Source organism: Schistocerca nitens, chromosome 3, assembly GCF_023898315.1.
Source record: "Schistocerca nitens isolate TAMUIC-IGC-003100 chromosome 3, iqSchNite1.1, whole genome shotgun sequence".
In the NCBI taxonomy this organism is placed as follows: domain Eukaryota; kingdom Metazoa; phylum Arthropoda; class Insecta; order Orthoptera; family Acrididae; genus Schistocerca; species Schistocerca nitens.
The window spans coordinates 913,814,373-913,839,018 of NC_064616.1; the positions used below are offsets into that span (position 1 = coordinate 913,814,373).

General features: G+C 44.6%; 1 protein-coding gene across 1 annotated transcript in view; it reads left to right on the plus strand.

Annotated features, from left to right (window-relative positions):
- The window catches only part of LOC126248974 (dual serine/threonine and tyrosine protein kinase-like), a 317,035-nt gene that overhangs the window by 198,509 nt on the left and 93,880 nt on the right, over window positions 1-24,646 (plus strand). The window contains exon 9 of the mRNA XM_049950529.1: window positions 20,202-20,417. Within this exon, the coding sequence (XP_049806486.1) occupies window positions 20,202-20,417 (216 nt within the window). The remainder of the gene's footprint in view (window positions 1-20,201; window positions 20,418-24,646) is intronic.

The following is a 24,646-nucleotide window of genomic DNA, read 5'->3' on the forward strand; positions in this document are numbered from 1 at the left end:
ACTCTCATGGCTTAGTGGCTGATGGTCGCATAGGCTTTGCCTACATTCATAGCGGACACATTGAACAGCATTCCTTGCCCGATGGCTGCAATGTACTCACTGCAGAGCTGGTGTCCATTTCTCGTGCACTTCACTATCTCCACCCTTTTATGTACTGACTCCTTGACTGACTCCTTGAGCAGCCTGAAAACTATCGACTAGTGCTACCCTTGTCATCCTTTGGTAGCGTCCATCCAGGAGTCCATCTATGTGCTGGAACAGTCCAGTCATTCAGTGGTGATTGTCTGGACCCCTGGTTACGTCGGAATCCCAGGAAATGAACTTCCTGACAGGATGGCTAAACAGGCTATATGGAAACCACTTCTGGAGATGGACATTCCTGCAACTGACCTATGTTCGTTATTACGCCGCAAGGTTTTTCGACTTTGGGAGATGGAATGGCAAAATATCAGTATGCACAACATACTAAGAGCCATTAAGGGGGCCACGAATGTGTGAAAGTCCTCGATGTGGGCCTCTCGCAGGGACTCTGTGCTTCTCTGCTAGCTCTGCATTGGCCATGCCTGGGTGACCCACAGTTTCCTCCTGCGCCGTGAAGACCCACCTCAGTGTCAGTGTGGTGCCCGGTTGACAGTGGCCCATATTCTTCTGCTCTGTCCTTCTTTGGCTGCCCTGCGACTTCATTTCAGTTGCTGGACTCGTTATAATTGATTTTAACAGACAACACCTCAATTGGAATTGGTCAAGTCATGCAAATACCTTGTTGTAATAGTTTGGGTGGATATAGAGGGGAATTATTATATGGAATCGGTTGTAAGTAAAGCAGTTGGCAGACTTCTGTTTGTTGGTTGGATACTGGGCAAATGTAATCCGCATACAAAGTTTATTATAAAACAGTTGTGTTACCCAAGAATATCATTCAAGTGTGAGAGACGCATATCAGATAGGCATAACAGGAGATATTGAATGTACTCAAAGAAAGACAGCACAAATGGCTATGCGCATTTATCTCATGGGAGAGTGTAATGAAAATGCTGAAAAACATGAAGATGGATGTCGGACAACTGTTGAAAGTCTACTTACAAATGTTCATGAACCCTGTGTATTGCTGCCACTGTTATCACAAAGATAAGATTAGACTAACTACAGTAGAAAGAGGCATTTAAGCAGGCATTCTTTCGTGGAAAAAAACCTAAATGTTGTACAAATGAGAAGTACTGTCTCCTATTTACCTTTCAGTAGCTGCAGAGTTTGGATGTAGATGTATGTTCATTGCTATGCTGGCACAGTGCAATCTCAGCTATCATTTTTCTTAGGTATGACACTGTAAAGCAATCACCATTGCATTGCAGCTTGTATGTATGAGTGTAGTGAATGAATTAGGAAATCTGAAAAATAAACTATTTTTGGTTAGAGGCATGGATCTTAAAAATCGTGACAACATTGCTACTTTCATTTTGAATAACTCAGCAGAATGTAATAACCATTGTGATGGTGCCACATGAGTTGTGAGAACACTACCTTAATATGAATACAACAGCTCATACAATAATGCACTATCCCGTTACATTAATGTGACCACCTGTCTAAACTTTGAATAACCGCCTTTTGCAATGTGGACTGCTGTGAGACATGCAGGAAGAGTGTCAGTGAGGTTCTGGAAAATTCTGACAAGGATGTGGAGCCATTCTGACTCCAGTGCCGTGGCCAGCTGTGCTGTGTTTCTCGTTTGAGGCCCCATTGTGTAAACAGCCCGATCGATGTGGTCACACAGATTCTTTATTGGGTTTAAAGCCAGGGAGTGTGGCGGCTTCGGGAATATGGTAAACTCATCCTGGAGCTCTTTGAACCACACACATACACTGCAAGCTCTGTGACATGTTGCACTCTCCTGTTGTAGATGCCATCGTGCTGAGGAAACACAAATTGCATGTTGCATGGAGGGGTGGATGTGGTCCCCAAGGATAGATGCATACTTGTGTTGATTCATTGTGCCTTCCAGAATGACCGTATCATCCAGTGGTTGCCCTCCAGTCTGGACCCTTCCAGCAACTGTTGCAGTGTGTTCGATTTCAGACATTTTGTGCTGTACATGCCAACAACTATCTGTCCAGTGGAGCAAAAAATGTGATTCATCTGAAAAGGCCACCTGTCACCACTCAGTGGATATCCAGTTCTGGTACTGATGTGCAAATTCAAGCCTTAGTTGCTGATAAACAGCAGTCAGCATGGGTGCATGAACCAGGCGCCTGGTGTGCAGGCTCATATGCGACGACACTGTTCGCTGAACAGCCATTGAGGTAACGCTGTTGGTAGCCCCTTGGTTCATCCGCATAGTCAATTGCTCAACAGTTGCATGTCTGTTCGCCCATACATATCTCTGCAGCCATTGAAGCACCTGTCATCTATGGCTCACTGTGCACAAGAGTTGCCTTGGCACCAGTTTTGGATAGTACCATGTTGCCGTGCATGGTATACTTTAACCACAGCACCATGTGTACAGTTTACAAACTTAGCCATTTCGGAAAAGCTTCAACCCTTGGCCCTAAAGCCAAGGATAATGTATGTTTGGACATCAGATAAATTGCTCCATTTCCTCTATTAGGACAACAACTGTACTGTTCCTCCTGTACTGGATTGTGAAAAAAACAAAAAAACAAAATTGACTGTGTAAAAATTGTGGCTTTGTATGGGCGCTGATGACCTCGCTGTTGAGCGCCCCTCAAACGAAGCATCATCAGCAGCATCATCATCATCATCATCATCATCATCAACAACTGTGCTGTGTGATGAGCGTGCACACACACACACACACACACACACACACACACACACACACACACACACAAATTTAGTTCTGTTGGAATATATCCAGTTTCTCTCTCTGTGCGGAACTAGATCGGCCATTCCATTATGTCCAGCAATATTTTGCTGCCTCCAGACAGCAAGACGGCAGTCAAAGTGCATAATTTATATTTCACTGTTCTTGTTGATCTTTTTATGTATGTTTGTGGTCATCTCCCTTCACTCTTCGATTACTCGACCAAGTGATCATAAAGCTGTCGGGCTTCATGCTGATTCACTAGTGACATATACAGGCCTTACTCATCTTTACTGTGGTGTCTGTTAGCTATAGTTAAGACCTGCTTTTTCTGGAAGGCATCAGCTGCAAAATTTAAAATATTATATTCCCCTTTTACTGTAATTATGACACAAACACTTTTGCCTCTTAAAGCCTGCCAAGCAGTCCTTGCTATGTCTTCACCTAGAGACATCCCTCTAGGTCATGATCTGGTGTGCCTATTTCACTGGACTCACCACTGGTCATGTCCCTCTTATCAATTCTGTTGAGACATGTAGGATATGGCCACTGTCTGGGAAGGTGGTGTACCAGTTGCTTGTTTGGCTTAAAATGTATGTAAAGTGATACATTTAAATCAGGAAGAAACTGGAACTTTCTCCTTCCTGTGCCTGAGAAATTCCGTCTCTGCTGCCATTCTGTAAATATTAAATTCTTTATTACTAAAGGATTTTTTGCCAATTCCCTAAGATTGTCATTTATTTTTTACACTGTTTTTTGTTCAGCCAATAGATGGCAATCTTTTTCCTTATTTCTAGGTCCTGGGAAATATGCCCATTAATATAAACAGAATATCTGCTGGTGTTTTGCTTAAGGATCCACAGTATCATAGCAGAATTCCTCGCTGTATTTTTCTTGCTGCAGTGGCAGGTCTGACCAGTTGTAACCTATGCAACCAAATACTGGCACCATACCCACAATTATAGTCTATACAGACTCTTGGTACAGTCTAATTACATTGTGCAGCAAACTAAATGTCCATTGTTCCATAATAATTTTATTCATGATACAACTCCCATTTGTTGCTACAAATTGTGTGTGGGCATTGAATGTCCAAAGTTCATCCAGGTATACACCTAAATACCTATTTATGCTATTGCTTTGAATTGTCACCTGATTAAAATAAATCAATGGATCCTTAGTAAGTGACATATGTCACTTTTGTTTGATGGGACATTGAGTTGTACCATTGAGCACAATTTGTGCATGATTTTGAGTTGCACTGTTGAGCAAAACTCGTGATTGTTTCGAAGGTGCTTGAAAATATTATTTTCTAGTGAATCTTGACTGATGGGGTGCATTTAAAGTAAGAAATCAACAACATATGCTACCACTCTTAACTGTCTTTTAATATATCCAAAAATTGTTCTATGTTAATGTCCCAGAATTCGGGACTCCAATCGGAGCCTTTAGGTATCCTTTCATAATGTGGTACTTGACAGTGTCACTTGGGCAACCAGTTTACTAAGTCTCCTATTGAATGAAAAATACAGTAAGTTATCAGATGCCCCAGATATATGTCTATCATTATACGTAGTACATATTTTGTGTCTGAAATGTGTAAGAATTCTCATTTCATTAAGTGCATCCTCAGTACATTTACCCTTCTTTAATCTATCTTGAGCATTATTCAATCCTGTTAGAATCCTGTAGCATTTTAATGTATTGATTAACATTTTTGCATAATTTTATCCAGTTCATTCATTAGGCAGACAGGTCAGCATGATGTGGAGATTATTGGATCTTAATCTTCTCCTTTTTTAAATAATGACTGCTTCTGCGATTTCCCAGCATTTAGGAAAATGCCCCTGGATCATGCATTCATTAAATAATACCTTCGTGTAAGGAAGGAAATAAGAAATTCATGGTTGTACAGCCTCTCTTGGTATACCATTTGGGCCAAGAGCTCCATTTACTTTCAGTCTGGATAGCATTTCAGCCACCTCTGTGTCAGCACATGGGTGAATAGCAGCTGTATTGTCATAATACTTGTAGAGCACTCCTCTGTTTCACCGTTATCTGGAAGAACAATGTGAAAAACTACTTCAGCTGAACTTGAAAAACTACTTGAGCAGACTCTTCAGCCTGACTGGATGGAGTGGTTGGAGGTCTTATTTTCTCACTGATAATTTTATAGTGTTTGCCCCATGGATCAACTGCCAGGTTTTCAGACAAATCTCTTCGAACTAGCTTGTCTGCCAGACCTTGTCTCAGATTTATACCTCTCCTTCTTTGCCTATATTGCATCAGTCTAAAATATGTGTCGTACAAACTTGTTTGATACACTGTTCTTGCCTTCCAAATTTGTCTTCTAAGTGCAGTAAGTTCTGAGCACTGAAGGATAAGTTGTGCTGGACTGACTTGTTTCTTCAGTGGAGTAGCCTTTTCTATTGCTTTCTGAATAGCTTTTAACAGTTCAAAGGCATTTTGTCATCATTGTCACCCAGCTTCATTGAGGGTGAGGATGTGCAAAAACTGTTTGCTTTTCTGAAATTTCTTGGAATCTTAACAAATGAATTGTGTTACACCCTGAGCTTACCTAGTGAGGAAGTATTTTATAAGTTTACGAGGACTAGTTCTCCTGAGGCGACTTCTCAGTGTCTGAACCTACCTACAATGTGGCATGCGCCTAAGAGTACTATCTTTATTGTAGTGATCTTGGACACTGGGATGTGGGATCTGGAGCAAAGTGAACATTCTAACTTACCAAAGGCATTCTATTATATTTAGGTTGGGAATCTGGGCAGGCCAGTCCATTTTAGGAATGTTATTGTGAACTAACCATTGTCTTACAGATACTGCTTTGTGACTGGATGCATCACACTAATATAAGCATTCTACTGTATGCAGTGCACAATGACATAGTGTGTTTATATCCTTCAGTATTTAACATTTTATGAACTGTAATGAGCGGATCACATCCTAACCTAAAGACTCTCCCATACCAGAACAGCACCACCAACTCATCTGTATTTCAATATTGGCACTGCATATGGTGGCAGATAACGTTCTCCAGGCATTCACCAAACCCAAAACCTTACATTGGATTGCCACAGGGTATAGCACGATTCGTCACTCCAAGTCACAGTCATCCACTGTGCAGTGGTGGTGTTCTTCACACCACCTCAATCCTTGCTTAGCACTGAGTACAGGAATGTGTGGCTTATGAGGAGCATTCCTTTTAACATCCTACCCACAGTCACTGTGTTAACTGTACTGCAGGCAGCACTTTGAGTGATTCCTTCCACTGATTTCATGCAATTTTCCACAACCACCCTCCGCAATGCTTTGACGATCCTTGTCTGTCAGTATGTGAGGTCTACGTGGTATGGTTTAGCTGTGGTTGTGTCTTCATGGTTTCAGTTAACAATCACATCACTTTTCGGCAGCTTTAAAAGGGCCGAAATGCCCCTGATGAAACTGTTACTCAAGTGACATCCAATGACTAGTACATGTTTGCTGTCATGGGGCTCTCCTGATTGACCCATTCTGCGGTTACTGTTTCTCTGCTGACAACACAATACCCACTCCCTCCTTTTATACTGGCCTCTCATGTCTCATGACGTCTGATAGTCAATTCCACATTAAATATGGGTGTCTGGGAACATATCAAAAAGTTAAAGATTCCCTTAGGTGCTTTGAAACATATTCATTTTACTCAGTATTGATGCACATCCCCTCTTCTGTGGCATAGTGATACACCATACTGTAAAGTTTATGAACTGTATGAAGCAATTATGCAATTATAGAGGTGCTGCTACATGTAAAGGATTGTCTTGGAATCCTTTGTGCTTATAAAAACAGAGTGGTAGCAGATTTTAAAATAGATGTTTCCTTAAGAAATTGGTTATCTTTATAGAGTGTTCAGAACTGGGAAACTAACTTAAGAGTGGCAACTGCTGTTAACAACTTCATAAAGTACTCCCAAACTTCAAATAATTATGAAGTAGCACAGCTGTTATCGGTAAAGATCCTAATTAAGAAGAACAGAAAATTCCCCAAAATAAGTTCAGTTTTCTGCTCTTATTGCTATTTGGTTGTAATTTAGACAAAGAATACATAGAAGTACCTTTGAAGAAATGAATTACTGAAACATAATCGAGACCCTGGAAGCTGTACAGTGTGTTGTGTGGAAACTAAGTTTGAAAGGCAAGAAAACAGTAAAGAAATCCATATGCAAGAAGCTACAGTAATGCAATATCTATATTACTAAGTGACTATCCCAGAACTGAATATCAGTTGCGGGTTGCCTAGCTAATGGTTTCCATGGGCAACAAAAATTTTTGTTTCAGTAATTTGTGTAATTATTGACCAAATTTTAAAATTAAAAATGCTGTCATAATCTGATGATTAAGAGGTATTATCTTATGTTAAAAGTTCAGTGCAATAAGACAAGTATTATTGTTAGAAACTATGCGTTTATCTTAAGGCAGTGTAACTGACGGTGTGCAAATATCCGGACTTTATGCATCTGGCATTTAAGAATGAGAGCATTTAGCGACTTCCAACAAACTTTAAGCATAATTCTAAACCTTCTCTAAACTACTTCTTGGTTAATGCTTAAAGCTAAATACTAAACACATTAACTTATTTGCAAAGTAAGCAGATGATTGTAGCTGTTTTATACATGGGAGTTTGATTCTTAAAGGAATGGAGGGTTTACTGGTAGGCAAGTAAAAAAAGTAATATAAATTGAAAATCTGTGGAGTAGGGTACAAAATGACAGGAAATAGGGAGGAGTCTGCTGAAGTTGTTCCTCAAGTTCACGTAGACCATGATGAAAATGACCCCGCGTATCACGGACAATAAGGTACTTCAAGAATCACACACTGGTTTTGCTGTCATATATCTGTGTGAGGGCAGAGTTGAATTAAGTCGTGTGCAAAATGAAAGCAGTCGAGTTCCAGATCTAGATATTTTCACAATGGAAGTTGCGTGATGTCTAAATGTACGTGCTGTATGTTACACAAGTGGCTTAATAAATGAATACATGGCATGTGGGTGAATCTCAAAATGGTTTCAAACAGAAGCAGCTCTCTGGAAGGAAATTGTCGAGGCTTTTTTCCACTTATTGATGTATTGATCATTGGCTTCCAGCTTGAGATCTTCAGCCAATGTTCGTTTAGTGATAGACAATTCACCAGCATGAGTGTCTATCATTGTCAAAGATTCATCCACCATTCCTGGTGACAGACTGGAGATGAGAACATTGTTGGAAATCACATGTGCATTCCCCCTGCGGGTTCGGGGGTAAGAATAGGCCCGCGGTATTCCTGCATGTCGTAAGAGGTGACTAAAAGGAGTCTCAACTGTTTCGGCCTTTAATGTGATGGTCCCCATTGGGGTTTGACCTCCATTTTTCCAAATTCAACAGAAGTACGAGCCTTTTGGGGAAGGACACCTTACGAGGTGCACCATCCGTCCTCTGTGCTTTAAGACCTTGGCACTCGTTATCGTCTTGGCGTCGTAACTGCACCCTCCATCCCTCATTTTGGGCACACACACCTGATGGATTGTGTAAGTTACGCCCTTAGTGCATCACCATCTGCACCCACGATCACTATGGACTGCCCATGGCACCCAAAATCCAGCACGGTAGCCAGCCCGTTGTGGTGGGGTCATCATGTACCCTCTAGGTTGTAGCCCCCTGACAACACAGGGATCGTACTGCCGATGCCTGAGCTGACACCTCCCCACGTAAGCCAAGGAGTAGATGCCCGTCTCTCTGGGGCATCAGGACTCCCGGCAACGGCCATCCTGCCAGGTGGCCTTTGCTGTGGCTGGGTGGCGCCCGTGGGGAGAGCCCCTGGTCGGAGTGGGTGGCATCGGGGCAGATACCCCGCAATGAAGCGGGTAAAGTCTCAATCCGGTGGTCGCACGACCAGCAACGTCTCTAAGCGCGGTAAAGTAGACTTTAACGCTGTGGCATATAACCCCAAATCGTTCCCTTCCCTAGCCACGCCATGGGAGGGACGCAGGGCTGCGGACAGACAGGAGCCATATTCACCGCGATACCTTGTGTGCAGCAGAACTGATGGGGATTCATTTTTGGGGACTAAGCCTCTGTTCTTTGTGACCCATCTTGAAGATAAGTTCGGGGAAGTGGCATCTCTTTCCAAAATGCGGAGCGGGGCCATTTTGATACAAGCAGCTTCCTCTGCACAGTCAAGGGCGTTACTCACCTGTGAGAAGCTTGGTGACATACCTGTTAACGTCACTCCCCATAGGTCACTAAATTTGGTCCAGGGGATTATCTTTCATAAAGATCTTCTGCTACAGTCTGATGACGAGCTACGTGTGAACCTGGCACGACGAGGTGTACACTTCGTTCGTCCTGTCTTTAGGGGACCCAAGGATAATAGGATCGCTACCGGTGCTTTCATCCTGGCCTTTGAGGGTGACTGCTTGCCTGAGAAGGTCAAGGTCATGATCTACCGGTGCGATGTCAAACCCTATGTCCCGCCCCTATGCGATGCTTCCAGTGCTGGAAATTCGGACACATGTCCTCCAGATGCACTGCCAGCCCCACGTGTCGAGATTGTGGATGACCTTCGCATCCCAATGCTCCGTGTGCTCCGCCTCCCACCTGCATTAACTGTGGGGAGCATCATTCTCCCTGCTCGCCAGACTGTGCAGTCTACCAACGAGAGCGGAAGATACAAGAAATTAAGACCCTGGACCATTTAACTTACCAAGAGGCGAGGAAGAAATTAGAACGGCTCAACCCCACACCTATGTTGAGGAGTTATGCTGCTGTAACACTGCCGCCACCAGTTCCTGCAAAGACTCCTTTCACAGTTGGCCCACCGAACGGTCACGTTATGCCTGCACCACCACAGGTGGGGGCCACTCTCTCTTCCACTGCTCCCAAAACACCCAGTTTGGGAGCAGTGCGCCCCGAACAACCGGGGAGGCGACAGCCCTCTCCGGCTGCTCAGCCGGAGAGGCGACAGCCTCCTCCGGCCGCTCAGCCGGAGAGGCGACAGCCTCCTCCGGCCGCTCAGCCGGAGAGGCGACAGCCTCCTCCGGCCGCTCAGCCGGAGAGGCGACAGCCTCCTCCGGCCGCTCAGCCGGAGAGGCGACAGCCTCCTCCGGCCGCTCAGCCGGAGAGGCGACAGCCTCCTCCGGCCGCTCAGCCGGAGAGGCGACAGCCTCCTCCGGCCTTGTTCAGAAGGGATCCCTTGCGGGAGTCCCTTCCAAGGACTTCCCCAGTGTCTCACAAGACACTAGCCAGTGGCTGAAGAAGCCACCAGCTGCTGGTCGAAGGGCTTCACGCTCTTCGTCTGTTCCTGATATTGCGTCAGGAAAGCCCTCCCAGCATGTAAACCCTCCTCCGAAAGTCAAGAGAGAGAGAAGAGGAAGCTCTCTAAGAAGGATAAGGACCCAGTGGTTCCCGCACCACCGCCTCCTGTCAGCCCAGCCTCTGAGGGTGAGGTCAAGCTCTTTGCTTCCCCTGATGACCTAGATCTCGCCGTCTCCTCAGGAACGATGGACGTAGCGACGTCTGTCACTCAGTCGATGGCAGCATGTGACCCTGCAAAGTAATTTGCCTCTTCAGTGCCTGCATGCCCCTACAGGACACGCTTTGTACCATCCTCCAGTGGAATTGTGGCGGTTATTTTAGCCATCTACCTGAGTTACGTCAGCTTCTAAGCATGACACCTGCTTTCTGCATTGCCCTCCAGGAAACCTGGTTCCCGGCAATGCGGACCCCTGTCCTTCGTGGATACAGGAGTTATTACTGCAACCGTAGCACTTACAATTGTGTGTCAGGTGGAGCCTGCTTGTATGTCCTTACCTCTGTATATAGTGCTCCTGTGCCCCTTCAAACATCATTGGAAGCTGTGGCTGTCCACGTAAGGACTACCCAGGACATAACCGTCTGCAGTGTCTATCTCCCTCCAGGTGGTACAGTCTCCCTGACCGAATTGGCTGCACTTGTCACCCAACTTCCCACGCCTTTTCTTCTCCTGGGGGATTTTAACGCCCACAGGTGGGGGCCACTCTCTCTTCCACTGCTCCCAAAACACCCAGTTTGGGAGCAGTGCGCCCCGAAGAACCGGGGAGGCGACAGCCCTCTCCGGCTGTGGGGTGGAACGAAGATTACTGGCCGAGGCAGAGATGTCGAGAATCTCCTCTCCCAACTCGACTTCTGCCTGTTAAACACTGGCGCCGCCACACATTTCAGTGTGGCGCATGGCATGTTCTCGGCCATAGATCTGTTGTTGTGCAGCCCAGGGCTTGTACCATCAGTCCACTGGAGAGTCCATGACGACTTGTGTGGTAGTGACCATTTTCCCATCTTCCTTTCACTACCCCAGCGTCACTCCCATGAACGCTTGCCTAGATGGGCATTTAGCAAGGCAAACTGGGAAATGTTCTCCTCTGCTGCCACTGTTGACTCTCTCCCCCACGGTACCATCAATGTGGCGGTTGAGACACTGACTGCAGCGATTGATTCCGCTGCGGAACGTACAATTCCTCGTTCGTTAGGGTGCCCCCAGCGAAAGTCAGTGCCTTGGTGGTCTCCAGAGGTCGCTGAAGCCATTAAAGAACGTCGGCGGGCTCTTCAGCGACATAAGCGGCACCCGTCTTTGGAGAACCTAATTTTTTTCAAACGTCTCCGTGCTCAGGCACGGCGGCTCATCAAAAGGCGGAAACAGGAGTGCTGGGAGAGGTATGTTTCCACCATTGGTTTCCGTACTTCACCCTCCCAGGTGTGGCTGAAGATTCGGTGCATCTTTGGATTGCAGCACTCTACAGGTGTCGTAGGGCTTACCATCAACGGGGCGGTATCCACCGATGCCGATGCAATCGCCGAGCATTTCGCACAGCACTATGTTTGGGCCACTGCGTCGGGTAATTACCCGCCCGCGTTTCGCGCGCTAAAACGCCAGGAGGAATGCAAACGGCTTTCTTTTGCTTCTCGCCACCCTGAGGCATATAACACCCCATTTAGTTTGTGGGAACTCCAAAGTGCCCTGGCACGGTGCCCCGATACAGCCTCTGGGCCAGATGGCATCCACAATCAGATGCTCAAACACCTGTCCCTGGACTGTCAGCGGTGTGTTCTTGCCATCTTCAACCGCATATGGGGCGATGGTGTCTTTCCGTCGCAGTGGCGGGAGAGTACCGTCATTCCGGTGCTGAAGCCTGGTAAGGACCCGCTTAATGTGGATAGCTATCGGCCCATCAGCTTGACAAATACTCTGTGCAAGCTATTGGAACGCATGGTGAGTCGACAGCTGTGTTGGCTGCTCGAGTCTCGGGGTCTTCTGGCTCCGTGCCAGAGCGGCTTCCGTCAGGATCGTTCCACCGCCGATACTTTGGTCTTTCTTGAGTCTGCAATCCGCACTGCTTTTTACAGGCGCCAACACCTCGTCTCCGTCTTTTTCGACCTCTCCAGAGCATATGACACGACGTGGCGGCACCATATTCTCGCCACATTGCACGGGTGGGGTCTCCGGGGCTCTCTCCCCATTTTTATTCAGAATTTTTTATCTGTTCGGACATTCCGCGTTTTAATTGGCACATCCCATAGTTCACTTCATATCCAGGAGAACGGCGTTCCACAGGGCTCTGTATTGAGCGTGCCCCTTTTCCTTGTGGCCATTAATGGCCTTGCAGCAGCAGTAGGGTCGTCTGTCTCACCCACGTTATATGCTGACGATTTCTGCATCTTTTTCAGCTCCTCCACCATTAGTGTTGCAGAACGTAGGTTGCAGGGAGCCATACGCAAGGCGCAGGCGTGGGCCCTAGCCCATGGGTTTCAATTTTCTCCTGCGAAGACTTGTGTTATGCACTTTTGTCGGCGTCGAACTGTCGATCCCCACCCTGAGCTCTATCTTGAGGATGCTATGCTCAGGGTTGTTGACACTTACCATTTTCTGGGATTGCTGTTCGATGCCCGGCTTACTTGGCTTCCACATATTCGTCAGCTCAAGCGTCAGTGTTGGCAGCATCTGAATGCCCTCCGCTGCCTCAGCAACACAACTTGGGGTGCGGATCGTAATACGCTGCTGCAGCTCTACAATGCCCTCGTGCTGTCCCGACTGGATTATGGGAGTGTGGCGTATGGCTCAGCGTCGCCCTCAGTGTTGCAACTGCTGGACCCCGTTCACCACTGTGGGATTCGACAGGCGACAGGAGCATTCCGCACCAGTCCTGTTAATAGCCTCCTTGCTGAGGCTGGGGTTCCTCCACTTCATATTCGGCGTCAACAACTGTTAGCCAACTATGCTGCCCACGTCCGTTGTTCGCCCCGTCACCCTAACTATCGTCTCCTTTTCGAAAATGCGGCAGTCCATATCCCACACCGGCAGCCGCGATCACGCCATACAATTGGAATCCGTGTTTGGTCGCTCCTTAATGAACTCGAGTGTTTGCCTTTTCCATCTGTTTTCCAGGTCCGCCCACATACACCACCTTGGTGTATTTGTCGGCCGCAGCTTCGGCTGGAACTTTCCCGATGGCCAAAAGATTCAGTTCATCCTGCAGTCTTGCGCCACCAATTCCTTGCTCTCGTAAGCGCATACCATGCCTCGGAGGTTATCTATACCGATGGCTCGATGGTTGATGGCCGTGTGGGGTACGCTTATGCTCATGCGGACTATGTCGACCAGTGCTCCTTGCCGGAAGGCTGCAGTGTTTACACCGCAGAACTGACAGCCATTTTTCGTGCCCTTGAGCATATTCGTACCAGCACTGGAGAGTCCTTCATCATTTGCAGTGACTCGCTCAGTAGTCTGCAGGCTCTTGACCAGTGCTACCCACGCCAGCCCATTGTTGGTGCCATCCAGGGGTCCATTCACACTCTTGAACAGCGTGGTCGTTTGGTGGTGTTCATATGGACCCCGGGACACGTTGGGATAGCGGGAAACGAACTCGCCGACAAGTTAGCCAAAGAAGCTACCCGCAAACTGCCGTTGGAGATCGGCCTCCCGGCAACTGATCTCCAAACGGTTTTGCACCGTCGGGTCTTTGGGATGTGGGGAGACGAATGGCGCACTCTGTCTGCACCCAATAAGCTGCGGCAAGTAACGGAGACCACGACTGTGTGGGGTTCCTCCATGTGGGCCTCTCGCAGGGATTCTGTTGTTCTGTGTAGGCTCCGCATTGGTCACTCTTGGCTGACGCATGGTCATCTGCTGCGTCGATAGGAACCCCCTCATTGTCGCTGTGATGCGAACATGACGGTGGCCCATATATTGTTGGAATGTCCTCTTTTAACTGCCCTCAGGCGAACTTTTAATCTCCTGGGGGATTTATCATCTCTTTTAGGTGACGATGCCTCTATGGCAGATCGTGTTTTAAGTTTTCGAGCAAGTGGCTTTTATAGGTCCTCTGATGACCATAGATGTTAAGTCCCGTAGTGCTCAGAGCCATTTTTTTTTTTTATAGGTCCCTCTAATTTTATTGCGTCATCCTCTTTTGTGCTGTATCTTTTACTTAGTTTTGTGTTGTAATTCGACTCCACCCTAATCTTTTAGGCTGGAGGTTTTAACGTGTTGCAGAGTGGCTGGCTCATCCTATTACACTCCTGGAAATTGAAATAAGAACACCGTGAATTCGTTGTCCCAGGAAGGGGAAACTTTATTGACACATTCCTGGGGTCAGATACATCACATGATCACACTGACAGAACCACAGGCACATAGACACAGGCAACAGAGCATGCACAATGTCGGCACTAGTACAGTGTATATCCACCTTTCGCAGCAATGCAGGCTGCTGTTCTCCCATGGAGACGATCGTAGAGATGCTGGATGTAGTCCTGTGGAACGGCTTGCCATGCCATTTCCACCTGGCGCCTCAGTTGGACCAGCGTTCGTGCTGGACGTGCAGACCGCGTGAGACGACGCTTCATCCAGTCCCAAACATGCTCAATGGGGGACAGATCCGGAGATCTTGCTGGCCAGGGTAGTTGACTTACACCTTCTATAGCACGTTGGGTGGCACGGGATACATGCGGACGTGCATTGTCCTGTTGGAACAGCAAGTTCCCTTGCCGGTCTAGGAATGGTAGAACGATGGGTTCGATGACGGTTTGGATGTACCGTGCACTATTCAGTGTCCCCTCGACGATCACCAGTGGTGTACGGCCAGTGTAGGAGATCGCTCCCCACACCATGATGCCGGGTGTTGGCCCTGTGTGCGTCGGTCGTATGCAGTCCTGATTGTGGCGCTCACCTGCATGGCGCCAAACACGCATACGACCATCATTGGCACCAAGGCAGAAGCGACTCTCATCGCTGAAGACGACACGTCTCCATTCGTCCCTCCATTCACGCCTGTCGCGACACCACTGGAGGCGGGCTGCACGATGTTGGGGCGTGAGCGGAAGACGGCCTAACGGTGTGCGGGACCGTAGCCCAGCTTCATGGAGACGGTTGCGAATGGTCCTCGCCGATACCCCAGGAGCAACAGTGTCCCTAATTTGCTGGGAAGTGGCGGTGCGGTCCCCTACGGCACTGCGTAGGATCCTACGGTCTTGGCGTGCATCCGTGCGTCGCTGCGGTCCGGTCCCAGGTCGACGGGCACGTGCACCTTCCGCCGACCACTGGCGACAACATCGATGTACTGTGGAGACCTCACGCCCCACGTGTTGAGCAATTCGGCGGTACGTCCACCCGGCCTCCCGCATGCCCACTATACGCCCTCGCTCAAAGTCCGTCAACTGCACATACGGTTCACGTCCACGCTGTCGCGGCATGCTACCAGTGTTAAAGACTGCGATGGAGCTCCGTATGCCACGGCAAACTGGCTGACACTGACGGCGGCGGTGCACAAATGCTGCGCAGCTAGCGCCATTCGACGGCCAACACCGCGGTTCCTGGTGTGTCCGCTGTGCCGTGCGTGTGATCATTGCTTGTACAGCCCTCTCGCAGTGTCCGGAGCAAGTATGGTGGGTCTGACACACCGGTGTCAATGTGTTCTTTTTTCCATTTCCAGGAGTGTATTTTCGTGATCAGCCAGCCACAGTCCTCTGCTGTGCAGTTTTAATTCCTTCTGCCTTTGTTCTCTATGTTGTTTTTGTTGCTGTGCTCCATTTTCCGTGTTGTCTTACAATGGACCATGGGGCTTTTCTTCCCCCGGAATTTTTATTTTAGTGCTTCGCCTGACTGGTGGATAGTTTCACTGTGCTCTGTGTTTTTATGAAACAAGGGACCGATGACCTTTGTAGTTTGGCCCCTTTAATCTTTAAAGCAACCAACCAACCAACCAACCAACCACATGTGCATGTTGCGTCAACATCTGAGGACCTTTCCCTGGTTGTCACCACTGTGGTTCTCCCAGTGTTACCTCCAGAGGTTGTTTATTGCTGCACGAGAATCCAGGATCTGTTTCCGATCGGACTTTCATCATTCTTGTTAAAACTGTTGTAATGTTTATTTTCAATGATTTTAGTACTGATGGATCATCCCATCATTCCAATGTAGATGTTTCCACATGTACACTGTATGCGATAACATCCTGATGGTAAGAATGGGTTTGTTTTGTCCTTAGCTGATCTGAGACTCACTGATTTTCTCGCTTGGTTTGTAAATAGTCTTTACACTGTGTTTACACAATATACTGCAGACTGTTTTGTTTCTTCACACTTCTTACACAACTGGCAAAGTACCTGTTGTTCTGCAGAATGTATTCCATGTGTTGCATCTTGCCTCTGTGCTATGCAGCTCAGATATTTGTTTTGAACACATTAAAAGCATATTAATCATGCCTCTTTTCCGTCTTAGGTAACGATTTGAAAGATTGTGTAGGTTTTGGTCCACGTGTGTGTGTCAGTTTGTGATAGACGCAGTGGCCCAAGTTCTCAATAGTTCTTGTAACCAGCACATGCAGAAGGGTGTCATTAAATTTACTATGGATGTAGAAAAGGATCATCAGTGACCAGACGATCCATTGACACCCGGATCATTGAACATAAAACGATATTCCAGATTGGGTGCAGGTGGAGAACTCAGACATAACAGAGCATGTGAGGAATGAGACAGATTGTGTAATAAAATTGGTGGACACACAGGTGATTGCTGTGGAGGTGAGCTGCCACATTTTGTTCAGAGAAGCCATTAAAATTTATCAACTTCTCAATAGTTTTAACAAGAAAGAAGAAAGCCTGAACATCAATGTGCCTCAAATTCCTGTGCTGCAGCAAACAATCATTGCAGGGAACGAGAGGAGAACCAGAGTGACAATGACAGAAGAAAGCCCCTCAATTGTTGGCTCAAAAGGTACACGCAGTTTTGGCTGTGGCTCAATTCTAGTCTGCCACCAGTAATGGGGTGGTGAATCTTTGGTAATTGTAACCACTGGTGCTAGCGAAATGTCAGGAAAACGATCAATCAAATGTTGGCCAAAGATTTTTAGAAAAAAGCCAACAGGCAATATGTCAGTCTGGAATACTTACCTGGTCATATTAATAAGGGAAGATAAAAATAAGAGCAGCTTGTCTGTTTAATAAGTGTGAGAGTGTCATAAGATACTCGTCCAACTCTGGCGACATGGGAAATGAGAGTAGTACATGAAGTACCCACTGCCATGCACTGTAAGGTAGTCTACAGACACGAAGCTGTCATAAATAAATAAAGACAAGATGAAACTTCAGGATCCCCTGAAATCTTAATAAGGAAATAAAAAGAAAAGTGTAAATCTATGAGCTACAGATTTATGCGGTTCCAAAAGGATTGCTTAATGCCTAGTTTTCATTGGGGAAGAGAGAGTCTGTTGAGGATCTAATTAATTTAAATACATAATAGATGCAATAAGACATTTATTGGGTTTTAGACAACTTGTAGTGCTCGTCATTATCTAGAAAACTATTGAGTTTACTGTATCCGTCTTGAGTACTGTCAGTGGTGGTATGTGACATCACATTGAATAACAATAATTACTTAGCTTTTAGTGAAATTATCCCCATGTTTTCTTATATGAACCTAAATTTTGTGTTTTTAAACTCAGGTTTACAAGATTCTTCTATCCTGATCTGGAGTAACATTTAACATAAGGAACTGAATGTGATGGTCTGAAGAGGCCATTGACTATTGGTTTATCATTATAATTTTTTCATTAGACCTAGCTATAAAGATGTTATTAGTGTCTGTTTTTGAACAATTAGCTGCTCTAGTTGTAAAGTCTACAGTGGGGATTAAGTCAAATGCTAACATTGTCGACTGCAATAAATTCGTGCTAAAAAAAAAAAATCACTGGCAACTGTCAAGCCAGTTCGTTACATCAGTGAATAAACCTGAGATTGCTAAGGATCAGTTGAGGATGCTATCATTAAGGTTCATGTGGTAGGGTTCTGAGCTATGCCATTTGTGTGTAGTGGTCTACATTGGTGATCCAGAATGTTTCATTAATACATATAACACTGCTTATGAGCACTACATATTGTTTTGTCACAGCAACAACCTGGTAGTGGTACAAATTTAGTCATATTGGAGCTGCGACAACCCTGTGTCTTAGCCAGACAGTCGTTTACCACAAAGTGATTAATGGGTTGTTGAGACAGCAAAATGGCTCTCTAGTGTAAGTTGTGAAGCTGGTTACAAACTTTTCCACTCATTTACAGAGGTTTCTGGCCAATGGGCAACTGTGCTTGTAAAGCTGCCCATTGTATGGCTTGCAGTAGAACAGATGGTAAGCAGCCAGTAAACAACCCCCATTCTTTGAAAAATCAAGCTCCCATCTACAAAACAGCTTCAGGCATGTGAATAATTTACAAATGAATTAAAATTTTGTTTTAAGCATGCAAGCAATGTAAAGTTTTGAAAAGGTTTGCAATTGTGTGCAAAGTTTGTTGAAAGTTACTGTGTGCTTTCATTATCAAACAGTGAATGAGTATAGTCTGGGAAATTGGTGCTCTGTCCTAAGCAAATTCTAGTTTTTTACCCATCTCAGTGTTATGACATTATAGCTTCTGAACTATTTGTTGTACAACAATATAATTTTACATATACATTCAGTGGTATGTGGGTATTTTCTGCAAAATGTGTTGTGAAGAGATATAGTAGTAAAGAAGCAATAAATAAAAATGTCATGACTGATGCTGAAGTATAACTGCATGGACAGTGAAAATGAAGAAGCAATGAATTCTCCTTTCATCATTTTTTGGGAGGTGTCAGGGAGGAACACTGTTGTTGGGGTTTGAAATTGTGTGTCAAGTTCGTTGGCTGTCACAGAATACTCTCATTCTTAAATAATGGATGAATATACGCTGGGTAATTTGCATGCCTTTAGTAATGCTGCCTCAAGACATATACACTGTTCCTAACTTTAATACTTGTTTTACCTAGCTAAACCTTTAACGTAACATTATACCTCTGAATGAGTAGGTTATGATAGCATTTCAAATTTGGGCAATAATTGCATGACATATTGAAAACCAAAATTTTGTTGCTCCTGAAAGCCATTAGATTACTTGACAATAGTTTTAACAAGATAGAACTCAAAATGGATGCCTTTGCACCAGATTAGTCATTTGGTAATTTAGGTGACAGGTTGCATGTGCCATCAGGGAATGTCTAAGGAGCACTATGTTTTTGTGTCTGCTTCCAGTAGATATTTCAATGCTAAGCAATAAAAATTAAAATAAAACACTTCAAGAAATAAACACTTTGATATCTCTCTGACGTGATCATCTCATACAGTTAAAATATTGTAGGATGCCTCTCCCATGTGACTTCTAGAGGATAGGCACCTTGTAGCACAGACAAAGCTGCTGTGACATCTCATATGTAGTCGACCTGAAGAAGGCTTCCTGTGACAGTAATTGAACTGTTGGTATTTTCATGTAAATCATGATGTAGTCAAATGCCCAAAATTATTTTATTGAAATGGATTGTGAGCAGAGAAACATATTAATGTATAATACCAAGATGCAGTTGTCAGTGATATTTTTTCCATTATGTTCAGTTTAATATATTTTATGTTTGTATTCCCCTCTTTGCATATGACATGTGACTTCTCTCCCTCCTTCCCTCTCTCCCCCTCCATCCCCCTCCCCACCCCACCTCGCCCCTGTATGTTGTTAAAGTACAGCAGTAGTGTTTCCCATATTTCAGAAGCTACACTGCTACTTATTTTATGAATTTTTAATTTCAGTTTTGATGACTAAATTGCTGCTGTGGATGATAACTCATTCCTGATGTGTTCTTTTGGTTCACTTCTGTTATAGTGCGTGCAGCCTCAAAACTTTTCATAATTTTATAACACCCCATTTCTTTTTTGCCTCTTTTTTACTGTTTGAATAAGTGTGAAATTTTTTAAATTATTTTATAAGAAGACAGTGTGTCATTTAGAAATATCTTGTGTTACATTATTCAGTTTGTTTGTACAGATACTGAATGCTGCTTACAATATTGAGGTGAACCCTTCTAGTTCATCTACATTACTTCACTCTTTCCTGGAAAGACTAAGGAAGCTCCTGTATTCATTCAAGTTCCCTTGGGCTCTTCCACGGAGATTGGATGCTGACTGGAGAAAACAAGTTGCAACTGAAATGATAGACTCGTTGAGTCCATCCCGCTTAGTTAAGAGCATTTTTTCTAATCAGGTAATTGCCAAACATATACCTTCTACCTACAGTAAGGAGTGCCAGTGGACTATGTTCATCAGTGTCCCATAAGAGTCTAGTGCAGCCAGTGAGCTCTGCAACCTGTGTGAACATCACACAGTCATAGTAGCCACTCTGATCTGTTGAACTGCTACACATTATATATGTATTTTATGACAGGAGGATAATCTGACCTGAAACATGTGAATCAAACCAAGAAAATGAACTGAACTGGTTCTTGGAACGTCTTCAGTGAATTTATACCATATAAGAATCTGAACTACTTGATCAAAGGGAGAGTTCCTCTGAAATTACCATTGCCGTATACCAACAGAATTGCATCCAAAAATTATGGGCACTAATGATTCAGATGATGTGTGCCTTGAACTCAAATCAGTCACAGTCAGTCAGTCAATCAAACCACCTATTCTTTGATCCAGCCATCCATCCAGAATTTCATCTTCTATATATCTTTTCATGTTTGCATATCAACTGCTAAGCTGAAAATGAGGATTATCAGTTAACTCTGTGCAAGGAGAGATGGACAAGTTTTGTACTGTCATAAATATAAGTTATTACCTTGTAATAACATAATTTAGTTTACCACATTATATGATTCAGGAAAGCCTACAAATTTGTCATTCGTGATTTAAACAGTAAATATTATGCTGTAGGTACATACGTCAGTGAGTGTTTTATACAGCTTATTAAATATTTCACTTTTATTTATGAATTATTTAAGAAAATTTGAAGACTGTAAAGCTGAGTGGGTCATGTCTTTTGTTTTCGCGCAATAAATAGAGAAAGTATCTTTTTTGTTTTGTAAATAAAAATCCCTTTTCTTGCTGCACTCTCATTTATTTTCCCAGAAGCATTTTGCCTTTACTCACTTAAAGGCATCATCAATGGAACCTATAATGATACAGTTATGATATACTTTTGTTTTGATATGTATTATTTGTAGATTATAAAACAATTCACTGCTTGCTTTTTATGTAAATATATGATTACTTACAGTTCTTCCTGTTTTCAGTTGGCATCGGTGTTTCCTCTCATCTGGTCACATGGAGGTTGCACTACCGCTCTATTTACAAAATATAAACATGTTTTTAGTGTTTAGAACATTTTTCTTTCCACTTTTCATTTTGTTTCCACTTGTTGTTTTTATGCATTCTCAGCCTTCTGTCACTAGTACAGACATGTCCGCCCCCGGTAGCTGAATGGTCAGCATGACGATTTTGTCTATCCTCTGGGCCCGGGTTTGATTCCCAGCTGGGTCGGGGAATTTGCTCCATCCAGGGGCTGGGTGTTGTGCTGTCCTCATCATCATTCTGTCATCATCATTAACTGCAGGTCGCCAAAGTAGCGTCAAATCGAAAGATCAGCACCCAGCGAATGGCCTGCCCGATGGGATGCCCTAGCCATACAATTAAATAAAGGTATAGACATAACACTAATACATAACACTATACATAAGTATAGACATAACACTAATACAGACATGACTACTTTGAGTTCACTGTGTATCTAATCTTGTTTGGTGTGTGTGTGTGTGTGTGTGTGTGTGTGTGTGTGTGTGTGTGTTTTCCCATTTGATTTGAGTTTTGGTTTAAATGTTTTGTGGTGAGGTTCATGGAACTGTTTCCATTCATTGTACAGCAGTTTTTGTGTGACTTTAGACTGCTGCACCTGTCCTCCTTAAGCAACCAAAGATCCACAAACTAATTCTTCCTGCGAGACCAATATTGGATTTCAGAAAATCCCCCACTTGCAAGCTGCAGGATACATGTTAAAATTACTGTCTGAAAATGTCAAAGTCCATGGAGACAGAACCATTAAAAACACTACACAGCAAATACAACAAAGAAAAGATATAAAAATCCCAGAAACAGCAACACTCATCTCACTTGATATAGAAAGCATGAATTCCAACATACCAATACCAGAAACAATAGAAATCATAGATAAGAACCTAAAAACACAGTCAACTCGCTGATGAGCGGATTAAGGACATATTCACCTTAAAAAGCTCATAACAGAACAAAATTACTTTCAGTTCATTAATGAATTTTATTTAGAAGAAATAGGAATAACAATGGGGTCCCCAGTGTCAGGAGCCTTAGCAAATATTTCTGTAAACCACATTCAACAGATCATTTTCACAAAAAGAGGGGCAGAAGAGTGCTTAATAGGTGAACCACAAAAAAATTGAAAAAAAAAGACATACTGGCATCAACAAGGTACATAAAAATATAAAATTCACAGTGGAGGGAGAACAGAATAACCAAATTAACTTTCTAGATATAACAATCAAAAAGCAAATCAATAAGCATATGTTTGAAATTCACTGTAAACCCACAGCAACAGACATTATCATCCCCCAATCCTTGAACCACGCATTCACAAAAGCAAGCAGCACTTTGACACATGCTCCACAGACTCAACACAATCAACACAATCCTACTCAACAAAGAAAGGTACCAAAAAAACTGGACATAATAATGCAGATAGCTCAAAATAGTGGGTACAATAATAATATAGTCACAAAGCTAAACAACAAAATTAAAAGTAAAATAAAAGCAGAAAGCACAAAACTACTAACATCATCACAACAGAACGAAACACAATCACTCAGTACCATAACAACTACACAAAATAATCAGGAAAATATAAGAGAAAACACAAGATGGTACACAATGACATATAAACACAAACTTACACATACACTCACATTTTCAAAAGACAGGGAATAACCATATCATACACAACAGGCAATTCTATCCAAAAAATACACTCCAAAACTAAAATGAAACAGATATAACCAGAAAGCAGGTGTGTCATATATATCAATTACAGCATAACTCTTGTGATGGCAGATAGAAAGAACACATGAGAGCCTGGAGGTATGGAACAAACCACTCCGCATTTGCAGAACACCCGAGAGAACACAATCACAAACCAACCATTAGAGAAGAAACTAAACTCCACCCGAACAGGCCATGTGAAGGCTCAATGGTACCGACCAGACTCCATGTCATCCTCAGCCCACAAGCGTCATTGGATGCGGGTATGAGGGGACATGTGGTCAGCACACCACTCTCCCAGTTGTGTGTCAGTTTATGAGACTGGACTCACTACTTCTCAATCAAGTAGCTCCTCAGTTTGCTTCACAAGGGCTGAGTGCACCTCGCTTGCCAACAGTGCTTGGCAGACCAGATGCTCACCCATCCAAGTTATAGCCCAGCCTGCTGTTAGAGAAGATGACATGAAAACAATTAGAAACAACAATAAAAAACACCACCTAACCCTGCAAGAAAATTACCACATACAGAAAACCAAGGCAGAAAAGAAAACCCTGTTGGAAGAGCAAGTGCATATACCAAACAACTCATTGTTTACACTAATAGATAAAATAATACAGTAACACTACAATATAATAATACATCCGAAATCCCTTTCCTCTCACTTGTCCATGGACCTCTTCACGAAACATTTAAACCAAAACTCAAATCAAATGGGAAATAGAAAAAAATCCATGCATGTATACTCCCTCTCCCATGAACCTCTCGCTCTCCCTCTCCCATGAACCTCTCGCTCTCCCTCTCCCATGAACCTCTCGCTCTCCCTCTCCCATGAACCTCTCGCTCTCCCTCTCCCATGAACCTCTCGCTCTCCCTCTCCCATGAACCTCTCGCTCTCCCTCTCCCATGAACCTCTCGCTCTCCCTCTCCCATGAACCTCTCGCTCTCGCTCTCCCATGAACCTCTCGCTCTTGCTCTCCCATGAACCTCTCGCTCTCCCTCTCCCATGAACCTCTCGCTCTCCCATGAACCTCTCGCTCTCCCGTGAACCTCTCGCTCTCCCATGAACCTCTCGCTCTCCCTCTCCCATGAACCTCTCGCTCTCCCTCTCCCGTGAACCTCTCGCTCTCGCACTCCCTCTCCCATGAACCTCTCGCTCTCCCTCTCCCGTGAACCTCTCGCTCTCGCTCTCCCTCTCCCATGAACCTCTCGCTCTCGCTCTCGCTCTCCCTCTCCCATGAACCTCTCGCTCTCGCTCTCGCTCTCCCATGAACCTCTCGCTCTCGCTCTCGCTCTCCCATGAACCTATCGCTCTCGCTCTCGCTCTCCCATGAACCTCTCGCTCTCGCTCTCGCTCTCCCATGAACCTCTCGCTCTCGCTCTCCCATGAACCTCTCGCTCTCGCTCTCCCATGAACCTCTCGCTCTC